The sequence below is a fragment of the Drosophila ananassae genome, chromosome 2L, assembly GCF_017639315.1.
Source record: "Drosophila ananassae strain 14024-0371.13 chromosome 2L, ASM1763931v2, whole genome shotgun sequence".
NCBI lineage: Eukaryota > Metazoa > Arthropoda > Insecta > Diptera > Drosophilidae > Drosophila > Drosophila ananassae.
In genome coordinates this window covers 2,004,207-2,019,242 of record NC_057927.1, presented here as the reverse complement: position 1 = coordinate 2,019,242, position 15,036 = coordinate 2,004,207, and the positions used below count along the sequence as shown (strand labels likewise).

The window sequence follows — 15,036 nt, the reverse complement described above, 5'->3', positions numbered from 1 at the left end:
CTAAATATATTATATATAAGAAAATATTATATTTTCTTATAACAATGATGTTATTAAGACATTCGATATAAAAATATCTAAAATTTTATTTAAAAATTTATGTTATTTTTTATTTTTATATTTAAAACTGCTCTTGGTTGTTTGTGTGCGTGGAATCAATTGTATCGGTGGTCGACTGGCCTTTACCGCCTGTCTCGGAACAAATCAAATCATCATCAAATCATGCCGAAATCGAGTTAATTCATCTCCAGAGTTCATTGCACACTAACAAATCAGAGGGAGATGGTGCAACAGCGATGGGAAAGAGACCGACCGAAAGGCACATGGAGAGGCAGCTTATGCACTCGCAAACTCAAATACGCATTTCTGTGCGGTTTTTGGCATTTTGTCTAACGCAAAATATAAATGCATTTTGTCACCGAATTGCCACAGGGTGCCATTTAGCTTTGGGGTAGTTGCTGTGCGTCGATGTGGGTGCTTCGGGTGGATAAAAATGCTTGAATGGCAAACAACGCTGCGTATAAGCGATGCTTGATTGCGTTTCCGGTTTATGAAATTTTGTGGTGCGCTATGCAATAATTTGTCGTGGCTTATGTGACGGCGCTGACGCTGATGGAATGGAATGCATGTGAGTGAGTGTTAATATTTTGCCGATTGGCGATGCAATATTTTGTCATTTGCGAAAGCCATTATGAATTTATTTATTATTTTGCCAACTGCTCTCTGAGCTGTTGATTGCGTTTATTTCTGCCCTGGTCGGCCCGACCCCCGTGGCCGTCCCCATTTTTCGCTGACTGTATGTTTGTGTGATTTTCAATTCGTTTTCAGCGTACGTGTGTTTTTAGCATTTTGCGTTAGCATCTGGCAAATTAAAGTGCAGGCAAGCAGAAATTCAATCTCTCGTTTGATTCTCCCCACCTCTACCTTTTCCTTTCTTTCTCTGTGTCTGTCTCTTTCTGAAGAACTGTCCCTGTCTCTCTCTTTAAATGCGGCAAAAGTCCCTTTTTTTAGCCGTCGCTCTCCGTCTGATTTAAATTACGAAAAGCGCACGTTTTATTGTTTGTTTCAATTGCCTGCTGACGAGCTTCAGTCAGGATCCAAAAGGCTCGATGTGCTTTGCAGGATATGCTGTGCAGGACGAGCGTAATCAGCAAATGTGCCAAACGACAGCCGACCGACCGACCATCGCCGAGCGACTCCATTTTATTCCGTTTTCCGACAAAAAAGGTTGGGAAAAACCAAATTAGTTTAATTTGTACGAAATCAAGCAAACGTATGAGACAAAAGCCAAAAGACGGCGGAGGACGAAACCGACTTTGGGCTAATTCTATTTAGCATTTAGACTTGGCTGAGGACAGCCGCGTCGTGCTGGCCAGCGAAATGAACTTTGGGCTAATTACTCAATGCAAATTAAAATTCATGTCAAGCAGATTGGATTATCCTCACGCAACATTTAATGTCGCACTTAGCAAATGACCAGGCCGACACTGCGAAAAGGTGCTCCTTGGCATTTTCTTGGCGGGCGGATGGCAAATGGCGGGTAGCGGGTGGGCAGATTGCGGGTGGGGCGAAATCAAGGGCGTGAAAATGCTACGGCAAATGAGATGGGCAAAAAGCCAAAGGACTGAGCCGGGACAGGGGCTGCAAAGCGCTCGGCGCTCCAGAGAGCAACAAAGAAAAATCTCTTTTGAAATGCTAATGTAAAAATTCTTTAAAGAAAATTACGCAATACATTATTTTGGTTTATTTTGCATTAAAAGTCAATTTAGTGTTAAGGTCCCTATCCTGGACGAAAGAGCTGACAGTAAGAAAACAGCACAAAAAAAAAAGGTCACCCCGAAAAAACAATTGACGCTCCGGAACGGTGAGGAGAAAAAAAGAGCTGTAGAGTGTAAAGCGTGCAACAGGATTGGGTCCTGCCCACTGGACGGACAACGGCACATCCCAAAGATACTTTTTTTTCTTACCATTTCCAGCGTGGGCATGACAACGCAACTTGGCCAACGGTAAGAACAGCGGCGTAAATAAGAAGCTGTCGAGCCCCCGGGTCCTTATTTTGAATTTTAAGTTGAACCCACGGACGTGGACCAAGGGTACATCCTACACACATTCCACGAGATACGACAGGTGCTAAAGTGGGCGTTTTCTGGCCGGATTTTGTATCTTTATTGTTATCCAAAGGAATTTTACCATTTCGCATTCAACCTATTTATCGCGAATTTCAAAAGGGTTTTTTGCCCATTTACAAATGCATTTAAATTTTAATAAGTAGCTTACTAAGTTAGTTACAATGCGGTCTGTTAAAAATAATAATTTTTATTCCTTATACATAAGTATTTTTAAAATATTTTTTTTCAATTGAGAGGTAGAGTTCTTCGGGAAGCTTTTAAAATAATTCGAAAAATCCTCAATTCGCTGGAGCCAAATGAGATTATAAGCTTTCAGCATTTAGCTTAACAATATGCAACAAAAGCCATTATTATGGCTGCCTTCCACTTAGCCATGCTTTTTTCAACGCTTCCACCGCAGTTTTTTCCCGTTTTGAGCCGGGCAACGTCCTTTTTTCGTCGAGTGTCCTGCGTAGGGTCTGTCGTCGTTTCTGGCATGCTGAGGCACGCTGCCTCCGCTCTTTATCTATTAAAACGCCTTCCAATTTGCATATTTCTGCAGCTGTAACAGCTGTCAACGCTGGACGCGACGCAGGACTTATTGTCAGAGGGCTTGGGGAGCGTCAGCTCTTCAGATAATGCCCGCCGCGGCCTGGCCAATGGAGTGCGCAAATTAAAGCCCCGTCCGGCACGAGGATGGGCCTCGTGTTGGACCCACAGCGTAACAACCATGCCTCTGATGCCTTCAATGCCATAATCACATACTATAAAGGAATCATTGCATATTCGCTATAGCATATGGCATGGCATATGAATTGGAACTAAATGGGAGTGTTTAATGCATTTCAATTAGTTTGCATAATTGTTGCAAAACTTTCCGAAACATTTATGAGAGTTAAAGTATGAGTGTTTAATATTTCAAAAAATGTAGCCTATTTCTTCAACTTGATTAATTAAGTCGGAGTTATTTTACACAAGATACTTGAGCACTTTTAATTAATTGAAAGTCAGGTAGGGCATTGGAAAGTTCAGGTTTTTAAATGGTCCTCCTATTTAATATTTTATTTCGTTTTATTCGGTTTTTTCGCCGTTTTATTTTGTTCCTTTCGCTGGCTTGTTACGCTGTCACATTACCTACATCAAGTGTCACTTTAAAACGCATTTTTCTTTCACCCCGCTCGGGTCTCATTTTGAAGTGTTGCTCAAAGCTGTCGCCACTTTGCTTTATCTTAGGGACGTTTGTCCAAGGTTCGTCCAGTTGTCCTTTTGTCATTCTCCTGCACAGGGACAACGGTCCGTCCCTCTCCCGGTGGTGGGCGGCTCGTGTTTGTAAACAATTCGAGGCACATTAAGTTCCAATTAAGTAACATTCCAGGATAATCAGTTGCCCTGCCTTTGGCATTTGTTTATGTTGTTTGGGTTTCTCGGGGAGCGACCTAAGCATCAGCAGCAGGAGTAGCAGCGACATCACCAGATTGCTTTGTTAATATTAATTTGTCATTAGTTTTGGGTGTGGCAGGGGCTTACGAGCGTCTCGTTTAAAATGCATTGATAGGCAAAGTGGCTCTTATCGCAGCAACAGCTCCGAGTTGTGTATATAGACACAGTTAGTCTTTCCATCAGATAAGTTTAATGCGCTTTAAACTGTTTGGCTAGGGGCTTGCGGCCAGGCCCGGGATTGGGGCTTGAGCTATCCTTTTGGCCGGGGTCCTTTTGAAAACTAGGCACAACTGTTGCTCGGCCACTTTGCTGATGAAAGGGTGCGAAGGTATTTCAGTTGCGGCTCGACCGCAGCCTCACCTGTACCTTGTAACTTGGGGGCTTTCACCCTTTCTCCAATTAGTCTAACACTGCAATAATAAAAAGTGAAAATATAAAAAAAGTATTTTATAGTTTTTTTTTAAATTCAATATAACAATTTCCGGTAAATCTTGAGAACAGTAAAGATATATACTCGACCGTCCATCATATTTTGACAGCTATCTAAGACCGTATTTTTCCAGTGCCATCTTTGCGTTATCGGGGCGTCGGCCGAGATCTTTGGTGTACTTTTCTTAGGGTCCAGCTTGATGGACAGATCCTAGAACACGCCAGAGAGATTTCATTTTCCGCACCAAGAGCTTTCCGCTGGACTAGCTCTCTGCTGTTATGCTTTTGCTGGCCATCGTCTAGTTCCATATTCGTTATTTTCATTTGGTCTTTTAGTTTGTTTTTTTTTATATTTTATTTTAACGCTTCAACACGGACGCATATACTCATGCACATTCACAGCACTCAAAGGCTTCGGCCTCAAGTGTCGACGTTTTTTATTTCACGCTACTTTGAGCTGATACACATGCAAATATACACACATAGAGCGGAGGCCACAAAGCGTAAAAATGTATAAAGCTTATGCCAACCGACAACCCATTTGGCCCACTGACTCAGTCAGTCAGTCAGTGAGGCACGTTGTTTCAGTTTAGTGAATGTAGGTACATGTGGCAGATGAGGATGAGGGCGCACTCCCCCGCCTTTGCACATCGCCTGACCAACTACGCATAAAAAGTAAATATGTATATGAGTTTTCAACGGCTGTCAGCCCCCCATGCAGCTTTGAATGGTAAAACGGACCTGAATATGGCGAATAGGAAGGTGTTATCTGATTGCCATTTTAAACACAGCGTCTGCAACAGAAAAAGCAACAGCAGTTCACAGTGCAATTGCCAAAGAGTTGGCCAAATCAAAAGGGGAATCTACTGAAAGGCATTTGCGAGTGCATAGAAAGCAGCACAATTCAATGAATGGGTCGGCGTGCCTATGTCCATTCAATGATCCCCGTCGAGCGTGGGCGTCTGCCCGCAGAGACATTAAAAGATAATCGGCTTCAAGTGGAAGCGCAATCAGAGTCCACTGGACTCTGCTTGAAAGCCGTTGGGTATATTCCGTATTTGTCGACGGATTGTCAAAGCCAAGTTGTCAAACGGCAAGAATTTTTTTGATTCTAAGGTATATTAGCTTCATCATCAGACTTGTTTTCAAAATGGCAGCGGAGCTTCTGAAAAAATCTTGTTTAATAAATAAAATATAAGTAAGTATTTTAATTTTGATATATTCTTTGAATGAAGTGGAAAATTAAAAAAAAATACTTTAAATGAAAATATAATATGAAAATTTATAATAAATATATGAAAGTAATTTAACGACGAATATTAATATTCTGAAATCTCATTTCGTTATTTTTACTTTGACATTTCTGTTTGCTCTGACTGTTTTTTTTTATCATGAGAAGCAGTAATGAGATTCATAAAAAAAAGTAGTTACAAGTAGTCAATTACTCAACGGCTTTTGTATACCACAATGCTAAAGCTTGCCTTTAATGCTCCAGAGCCTTTTTAAATTTTTTTTATTGGCGGGAATGCTAATTGAAATAATAACTCAAGCTCACGTACCTTGTTAGAGCATCGGACATTTTCAACTTTTTTTTAACATCCTGTTGCTTGTAGTTTTTTGTTTCTGTTTGCCCAAGTTGCAGTCTCGATGTGTTTGCCTACACTGATCGAGTGGGTGTGGGTGCAACGTGGCGTATGCGCAATGTACGCAAGGGAAGTTGTTTGAAAGTCACACACACTAATTAAACAGCACTAGGACACTTCGCTTGAACGGACGGTGAGGGCAAAATGTGTTGGACTGGAGCTTACACTATCGGCAATTAAAATCTAAAAGAAACCATTTCATCCTGCCTGAAATACCCCCGATTCAATGTCCACAAAGTTGGCTGCTATTTGCTTAAGCTTTTCCCGCAGCTGAAGGTAAACAGAGTACAGAAGTGACCTCTTGTTAACGTTAAGCTTTGCAAATAATGAGGTACACCGCATCAGATTTTAATGAATGAAAGCGATAATCGTCCTGTATTGCAGAAGGTGCATGTCAAAGGAGCACAGAATAGTAAAATAAGACCATTACTGTGGATAGTGCCACAAAGAGTTTCGTTCAAATATAGGTATGTTTCTGAATTTAAATTGTAACCATACTGTCGGCTTAGAAAAACATTCAAAAGTTGAAAAACATTTTGAATATTTAGCTTTTTTATCAATTTGCGGGCTTATCCTGCAGATCTGTATTTTGAATTTTTCTGGCCGCCAATCACGCAGTTTGCACTTTACTCTAATACACCAATGGATTTTTATTTTTTGTGTTTTTTTTTATTTTCAGAAGCCACTTAAACGAATAGTTACAATCCTGAACCACCATAGAAGCCGCCGGCGGTGGCACCAAAGCCGCCAATGAGCGGATATCCAATATTATAGCCATAGCCATAACCGTAAGGACGACCATAATATCCGTTGCCCGTCAGTCCCAAGCCGCCGGAGCCGTAGAGATTGCCGTAAGGATAATAAGGGGAGCGTATGCCAGCGCCATAACCTCCGTAACCTCCGAAGCTACCATAGCCTCCGTATCCACCATATCCTCCGTAACCTCCGTAGCCACCCAAAAATGGATAGCCAATTTGGCGGGTCACTCGCTCTCCCCGCTCCTCCTCAAAATTTTCTCCATTGGAGGAGTCCTGCTCATTTTGCTGCAGCGGTTGGCCAACTGTTGCGGCGATTAGCAGCGCATATAATCCAAATAAAAGCCAGCTACGCATTATCCTTATGGCTCCTTGAACTGGTTGCTGGTCGCTTGACTTTATCAGTGTCTTTATGGGGTACTCCGGTGCTGCGTGGCTACTCCGTGCTGCCTTTTGGCTGCTGCGTTCGAAACTGTGACCTGGCCAACTCTCGGCCGGTGTCTTTATAGCCTAGAACTTTGGGCATAAAATAGAAACTTTTGTTTCGCATTTTTCCGCACTGCTTCGACTGTTTGTTTGCGGCCGCTTGTTAGCAGAAATTAGATGCTAATGTAAATGCCATAAAACAAACTATTAAAATATGTGTAAGGTCCCCGCAAATGCCTACAATTCCAAAAAAAAAAACAAAAAGCCAATTCATATGGCTGGGCATTTTTGGTGGCGCTAAGTGGTGTTCATGAAATTGAATGGTAGTACCTGGCAGCTTAAAGAGCAAAACATTTCACTTTGCCACAAAAATAACGAATACAAGTTCACTTAGTGGTGAAAATTCCAAAAAAGAAGAAAAAAATTAATTCTGTTGTCATATTTACATACAGATTATATTACTAGAAAAAGTCTGAATAGGAAATGCAATATCTCTTTTTTTATATTCTACTATATATGATCTATATAAAAAATTGATATATTTTATAAAAGAATATTTGATGTTGTTCTAATTAGATTCCTAAATCTTTAAAGATTGATTTTTAAAAAAAATCTCTAATTCCCAGCACTAATAAAAACAAAATTTAGTTTTTTATAGTACTTATAAAATATTAAAATAATTTCCTTCTTTTAATAAAACCAATGCTTAAAATTTACCAATGATAGTTACCATCCCTAGGCCAACTCCTGCGGTCAGGTAAGCCGCCTAAATGTGTTAATTTCATTTGAAGTTAAGTTATGGTATTGGCCGGGTCCGGGTTTAGGGGTCCGGGGTTCGGGGCTATTTCCACGACCACTTCCATTGCCGTTTTCAATCCCATTCGCCATTCGCATTTAGCAGCTAGAGTTTCCCACTCCCATTACCATTCCCAGACTTTGGGCAGACGTCATAAGCACCGCCTCCAAGTTGGAGGTGCGTAAGTGTGAATTGCTGTTTGTTGGCGCTCTTGTTGTTTGCCGAGTTCGGCCAGTTTGCGAGTTTGCCAGTTTGTTGGCTTGGCGGCTCCGGCACTGGCCCCGGTGCCGGCTTCTGCTCCGGTCTGCTTGATTGTTTGCCTGTTTGTTTCTGTTTGGCTTTGGCTGTTTGTTTTATGAGCGCGGGCCGGCCATTAACAATGCTCGATGGCTATATAGCCGGCTTGAATAGCTCTCAATTGGTTTATTGCGGTTTTGCCGCATGTGTTATTCGCCAAATCCGAAGCCAAATCCAAAGGCAAAGCTGCGGCTTTTTAATTCATTTATGCAAAACGCGACTGATGGCTAAATTTCACCATCTCCCCGTATTTCTATAAATTGTAACCCGGCTCCATTTCGCTGCCCAAATTTGCTTATTCAAATTTAAACGCTTTTAGCCAGTCCAGAAAACTGGGTCAATTAACGTTGTCAACGTCAAAATGATGCACATTTTGTGATTTAACATTCCCTGGCCGAGCCAAGCCCGTGTTCCCCTTAAAATCCCCCCCAAAATCCACTGGATGGTGTAAACTTCCGCATAAATTTTCACCGAGAGATGCTGAAATAAAAATAGAGAAAAAAGCGCTTCAGACACGGCATAAATTAAAAATGCATTTTTTGCTCAACTATAACTGAAAGCCGGTCCGACAAAAGAAGTATTTTGACTACGATTGTCATAATCTAGCAAGAACTTTCGGCTACTAAAAATGCCAGGCCACACAAACATTTACTTTGCTGCCCTTCCCAGTTTGCGTAAACTGGTTGGCGATTAGTAAAATTACTAATTTACATTGGCGCCAGCCATTTGGCCAGGTGCTTCTTAACTAATTTACTTTTTTTGTTGGTAGGTTTGAGGACCGGTTGCCTCATATTTATGCGACTATAATAGGGACTCTAGGAATTCAAATTTATGTATTTTTCATTCAATTGAATTAAATCCCATATGAACGGAAAAGTTAGAAATATTTGTTAAAAAAAAAAAAAAGTTAAAAAAAGTATTTTCATAATTAAAGTTGTTTGCAAATTGTGCACTATGAAATAAACTATGTTGCACGTTATTATGAGAAAAGTATTAAACATTCAGGTTTCTAGGACTAATTAGGACTAATTATAGTCTAATGAGAAAAACGTTTGTAGGAAAAGATTTATGAAAATGTTTTTGGTAAGTGGAGGGAGGAAATATGTATTATGTTTAAATATTACTTTAAACAGAACTCAAAACGTAATAATGCTTTAACATTTTTTATTCAACCCAAGTTGACTTTACTCCATACTTTCTGAAAGTCTGACTTAAAAGTTCTAAACATTTACTTGCTTGCATTGGGCTTGTTACTTCTTGCAAAGTCAAGCCAAAGTTTCGTAGTTCCCTGGGCAGATGATGTACGAGATGGTATGATGGCTATGATGGCTATGATGGCTAGGATGGCTATGATGGTACGAGAAACGTAGGCCAGGCCGTCTTGTCATTTACTTTATCCGTGTTGGCCTGCCAAAGGCGATGGTCGACAATTGACGGATGGCCGTCCAATAGGGCAAATCAGTGGGAGTTGTCGCAGATTTTTTTATTTTCCCCACTTTGACTGTATAATTGAATTAAAAAGTTTTCAACTTTATCGTTTCTTATATCTTTTAAAAGTGGGACTATTTAATGGATTAACTGAAGGTAAAAGCTATCTTGTAAATAGGAAAGATAATTCAAGTTACTTTTAAGTTTATGAAGTATGTCTCACAACTTGGCTCGAGAACTCAGGTCTTGGAATCACCTTGGAAGTTCTTTGAAAATTATAAACTAAATAAGTTGTTTTATTCAATATCTGGTTGGTATTTTTCAATAATAAAAATAAGCTTCTATTTGTTTATTCTCAGAATCATTATAGACAGCAATAATAGCGAGGAATTTCCCAAATGCTTCCAAACATTACTTGTTGGACTGGTTTAATTTCGAGATATTTATTTTATAAATATTACCAAGAGCCACTTCAAAGATAAAAATCTAAGCCACTGTCTAGCGAATAACAAAGATGCGTCACTATCTTGAGTCATTGATGACTTTTGAATAACAACCAGTTGCGTCCAGATTGCTTACCCTGTGATTTGAAATAAATGGCAATAGAAACGCAGACGCCCCTTCCTCGAAAGCTTTACGAAATCGGACAGATGAAAGATGATGGAGAAGCCACTTAGACTGGTGCTTCCCTTGAGCACTTACCCACTTTTCTATCGATCTGTTTTGTTTTGCTCTGTCGTGTTGCGTAGTCTGAAAACTTGAATGTTTTGCACATTTGAATACTCGTTGAGACGTTTTTAGGGGAAAGCCTATCCGAGGGGCCACTTCTCTTTGGGGTGTTTGCCAAAACTTTGTTTATACTTTGTCCAGACCTCGAGATCGATCCACAAATTTTGTTGCGTAATAGGTTTTGGTTATTATTATTATGGTAACCGGCTACTGTTGTTGCCGGCGCTTAGCCAGTCAGTTAATACGAAACGCCGCCGTCCGTCGTATTAATTTCAGTGGGCGAATCACTAGCAACTTTGATGTTCCGGCCAGTTGAACCACTTCAGCTTTTATTTGCCGTTCCCTAGTCACCCAGCCAGCCCGGCAGTCGATAAATTCGAAATCATATAAATTGCCCCGCCACAGAGTAGAGTCTTCATAGAAGCCGTCGAAACTTTGGCGGTGATTAGTGGCAGAAGTTTTCCTGAAATGCGCACATTCGTTTGTCTTGCCCTGGCGGCCGTCCTCCTGGTCGCCAGCTCAACTTCGGCGGCTACATTCGATCCGGCCGCTCAACTCCTGGCCGTAGATGCAGGTGTCCAGGCTCCGGTGGCAGCCCGTCAAGTTCGTCAGTTCGGAGGAGGCTTCGGAGGACCTGGAGGTGGTTTTGGAGGACCTGGAGGTGGTTTCGGAGGTGGTTTCGGAGGACCTGGAGGTGGCTTCGGAGGACCAGGAGGTGGCTTTGGCGGAGGCGGCTTTGGACGCCCTGGAGGTGGATTCGGAGGCCCTGGAGGTGGCTTCGGAGGAGGTTTTGGTGGCCCTGGAGGAGGTTTCGGAGGAGGCCCTGGAGGTGGCTTCGGAGGCTTCCGAGGCTAAATAAATTTTTTATCTGTGACTGACTAAGCCAAATCCTCTAGAAATAGAATGTGTAATGAAAGTGCAATCAAGCACTTTCTAATTAAGTTCGAAATAAATTTGTCTCTGCTATTTGATTCCCTTTAGTTTCCCTGTCATTTTATGGGATTTACTGATTGGCACAAGTGTTTTTGTGTAAATATTGTTGAAAAGTGCACAGTAGAAATGTAAAATTAGTAATCTTTATGAAGTAGAAAATAAATTATTCTTAAAGCAATAAAAATAGTAGTATAGAGGTTAAAATTTTCCGAACTTAACTTAATCTTTTAAGTTTTGCTCAAAAAAGAATTTTCTAAGCATTTTCCTCGAGTATTAAATTCTATCGTTTCCATCTCGTTCACATTTTTTTTTTAACAAAGCAATCCATTGAAACTAAACTGCGTTGCCTGCCAGTGGCATTTTCTATCTAACTTCCCAATCTCCTACGGCTTCTAAAAGTCATTTAAGATTAAACGTTTGCTGTAAAATTTCTCTTTTGACAAGCGCCCTTTATTGTTAAAAAATTAACTCGGCTTTAAATTTACGCCTTTTGTTATCCCTTGACCTTTGTGTAAAGGGCACACACCCGTACACCCACATAGAAGGGCCAAACGCCAACATTGATAAAAGTTTTCGTTTTTTTCTCGTTTGCCCCATCTCATTTTTTTTGCTCTTGAAAAATTTCTTGTTACTAGAACGCAGTCTTGTAAAAGGCTTTGTTGGTCCATACTTTTATGGTATAAACTTGTAACTTTATGAAAGACACTTTTATTTTTTTTTCAGATGCATTAATATATTCTCAGGCTGATAAAATTCAGTCTAAAATTCCGTATGAAATATTTCTGATATTTCTCTTCATTTTTACCAAACTTTTTAAATAAGTTTGAAAATAAAGCTCAAAATATACATTTTTTCCTATTATAATATTTATTATGTTTAGAATTTTTTGTATAAAATATACAGAGTATTTAGAATTCGGCATCTGCAGTTTTTAAGGTTTTTGCCCATTTTGGTGAAGCAGTTCTTATCGAAATCGTGTCTCAATAAATCTACGGCACCTTCGAATACACACCCGCCCACTTTTCTTCTGTGGCAACCGCCCACCGAAGCCATCTGGCATTTTGCACCCCGGAGGAGGGAAAAGCCGTTCCAACTGATTATCCGTGTTGACCGTCGCGGCGGCAGCCGCAGCTGATTGATTTGTTATTGAAAATATTAGGCCTGTCCCGGGCCCCAGAAGGGAAAATCGAGATGGGAAAATCGGGATCAGGAAAATGGGGTTTCTCGGGAAGATTGGATGGTTGGGTGGGGCAGCGTGGGACGTGCTGTGTGTTGGATACGCTTGAAACTTTTATAACTTTATGAGGGCGTTGTAATTTGATATCGCAAAGTTTTTTTATTGCCTTTTATAGCCTTATAATTTGGCCGCGATGCTGTTACTATTGTTGTTGTTGTGTCGCTGCGGCTGTTGCCACAAGAGAGATGCTGCGCCTGATGTTTTAGGGGCCTGGTTTTTGGGCCCACCGGGCGTATACTTGTTGTTTTGTGGCAGCTTTTTGTTTACACGTTATTTATGGCTTATAAATACGTATTGCTTCTGGGCGGAGACCATAGCGGTTCGGTAATGGGAAGGTACTTTTCGGGGCGGCTTATTCCTATTGTAAACAACATGCATGCGGTCTGTAGTTAAGAAATTTCTTAATGAGCATTAGAAGCCGGCAAATTTAATTTCTCAAATGTACGTGTACTTCTAATGAGATTAAAATACGCTCTACCCCTTCTACGAGAGCTTCAAAAACATGTTTTCTCAATTCCTTGATAAGTTGTAATGAACTGAGATTTGTGTTAAGAAATCCAAAGTAGCTTAAATTTCATTATTGCGTGAGATTATTTAAGATGCCCTGATATATGTTAAAATAGAGTCAGTTAAGGCAATAAATGCATTTTATTATTGCGTTAAAGCCTAAACCAAATGTCAGTAATTAAAAGCTCATTAATTAGGCCATTATCGATAATAATATATTAGGAATAATTAGTTTCAGCGGGAGATACCTTAATCCAAAAGTGCCACTCGACTTCGCCGATGGTGAAAATAATACATTTAAATTTTATTTAAACTTTGTAGCTTGGTTTAACTTTTGTTCCGAGGTTAATAGTTTGCAGCGGATGATAAAACACTGTCAAGTGTCATCGTGAAATTTATTTTAATGTTTTTAACCACTTTGTACTGTGTATTTTATTTGTATTATATAATCCTTCAAAGTGCTAGGCACTTAAGAGCTTAAGCAGCCAGAAATATAGAAGTGTTGTAAATCTTCATATTTTGGCGAAAAAACAAAAATATTATTCTATTGTATAATATTTCCGATGGGTCGATGGGTGTTAAACCAATAACATTCTGTGCTTTTACGCTTCTCAGCTTGTAGAACATAATTAGAACCAAACGAGTTGTTCCATGAAGTGGGTGAAATTATAAACAGGTTGTTTTGCTACGCAAAAGTGATTTTTCTATTTATTTTTTCTTTTCTATCTTTTCTAAGTTGTTTATTATGCCTGTTTGTTTTGCCTGCCCGGAGGCTCTTGAAAATCGGGGGATTTCTCCGCCAGTTGATTATGCTCAGGAAATTTAATTGTTTAAGGTCGTCAGCACTCAACTCGTTTAGAATCTCACCGTCATCCCGTTCTGGGTTGGAGCTATATAAAGAGTCTAGGCTGGCCGATCCGCACTTAACCGAAGTAAGACCTCTGCTGTGGAACGATGCGCGTTTGCCACTTGAATCTATTAGTGCTAAGTGTCGGCCTGTGGGTCCTGCTGGCGGAGTCGGGTACCTCAGCTACACCTCTCCCGGACCCGGACCCCATCTCGAGTCCCACTCCCAGTCCCAGCCCAAGCCCGGATCCCAATGTGGAGCCCCGGGCGGATGTACAGCAACTGACTTTGGCGGATGTAAATCAGGCAGCCGAGCAGCAGGAGATGCCGGCTGTGCGCCCCGCCAGACAATTTGGATTCGGCCGGGGAGGTTTCGGCCGGGGAGGTTTCGGCCCGGGAGGCTTTGGCCGGGGCGGTTTCGGAGGCGGCGGACGCGGATTTAGAAGGCGAGGCTGCTGCGGCGGATTTGGCGGACCAGGTTTTGGACCGGGATTCGGCGGTGGCTTTGGCGGCTTCTATCCACGACCACCTTTCTTTGGCTAAGTGTTACTCATTTAATGTGCATATGTGATACGATCCGACCTTGAATAGGTACTAGCTGCTAATAAATCAACACGAGCTCTAATTACCCAACACGAGTGCTGAAGAAACTTTTGCTAAAGCCAAGAGCTCATAAAAAACACAGTTCGGATATGAATAATGAGTAACATTTATCTATTTTAACAAGTATATAAGAAAACTGTACATTTTGTTTAGAAATTTTAAGTAACTTGTATAAATCAAGCGGAATACTTAAACATAGATCTACTTTATCAACTTTAAAAGAAACAATAACATTTTTAAAAGAATCCCCTTTAATTTATTTTTTAATACACCATCTATAATTGTTCAAGCTTTGATAATTCTTATAAAGCTTTTTGTAAAGAAGACCTATAAATTAGCCACATTTTGGCTTTATAAGTCAGACTAGCAAGATGCGAATGCTCGTGTGTTTTTTGTTGATCACTTTTGGAGTTGTGCCAATATTAAATGCAGTGGCCAAGTCACAGGATAAAGTCCGTCAACAAGAAAGCGAGGTCAATGGCGCAGTGGAAAGGATACGACGTCAAATTGGAGCCTTCGGAAGTGGATTTGGAGCAAGACGCAATGACAATCCTTACTATGAAAGCCTGTTTTCTATTTAATCATAAGAACAATATCTGAAATCAAATACTTGGCGGAGCCTTTGCTGGCAACTCTAAGATTGTTTGCTTTCGATGTTGGCCAACGTCAACACAATAAAGTCAAACATTAAAATGAATAAGCGCAATGGCTAAAAGGGTTAACTGGAATGGGATGGGCGGTCCACCATGTTCGCCCAAGGGTGATGCTGGAATTATAAAAATTTCATTTCAAATCACGTTGAGTGACATGCAGACAGAGCACAGGACAAGAAAACTTAATCAGCGATGTTAACGATGTC

General features: G+C 40.7%; 3 protein-coding genes across 3 annotated transcripts; 2 read left to right on the top strand and 1 right to left on the bottom strand.

The window, feature by feature from the left end:
* Positions 1-6,267: 6,267 nt before the first annotated feature.
* Positions 6,268-6,880, bottom strand: LOC6500389 (glycine-rich cell wall structural protein). The gene has a single exon (XM_001953081.3). The coding sequence runs from the start codon at positions 6,730-6,732 to the stop codon at positions 6,319-6,321; it is 414 nt and encodes a 137-aa protein (XP_001953116.1). The 5' UTR covers positions 6,733-6,880; the 3' UTR covers positions 6,268-6,318.
* A 3,561-nt stretch (positions 6,881-10,441) lies between these two features.
* Positions 10,442-11,022, top strand: LOC6500156 (glycine-rich cell wall structural protein). Its single transcript, XM_001953080.4, has one exon. The coding sequence runs from the start codon at positions 10,520-10,522 to the stop codon at positions 10,904-10,906; it is 387 nt and encodes a 128-aa protein (XP_001953115.2). The 5' UTR covers positions 10,442-10,519; the 3' UTR covers positions 10,907-11,022.
* Positions 11,023-13,645: 2,623 nt separating this feature from the next.
* On the top strand, positions 13,646-14,771 carry LOC6500157 (translation initiation factor IF-2). Its single transcript, XM_001953079.4, has one exon. The coding sequence runs from the start codon at positions 13,683-13,685 to the stop codon at positions 14,115-14,117; it is 435 nt and encodes a 144-aa protein (XP_001953114.1). The 5' UTR covers positions 13,646-13,682; the 3' UTR covers positions 14,118-14,771.
* Positions 14,772-15,036: the final 265 nt, after the last annotated feature.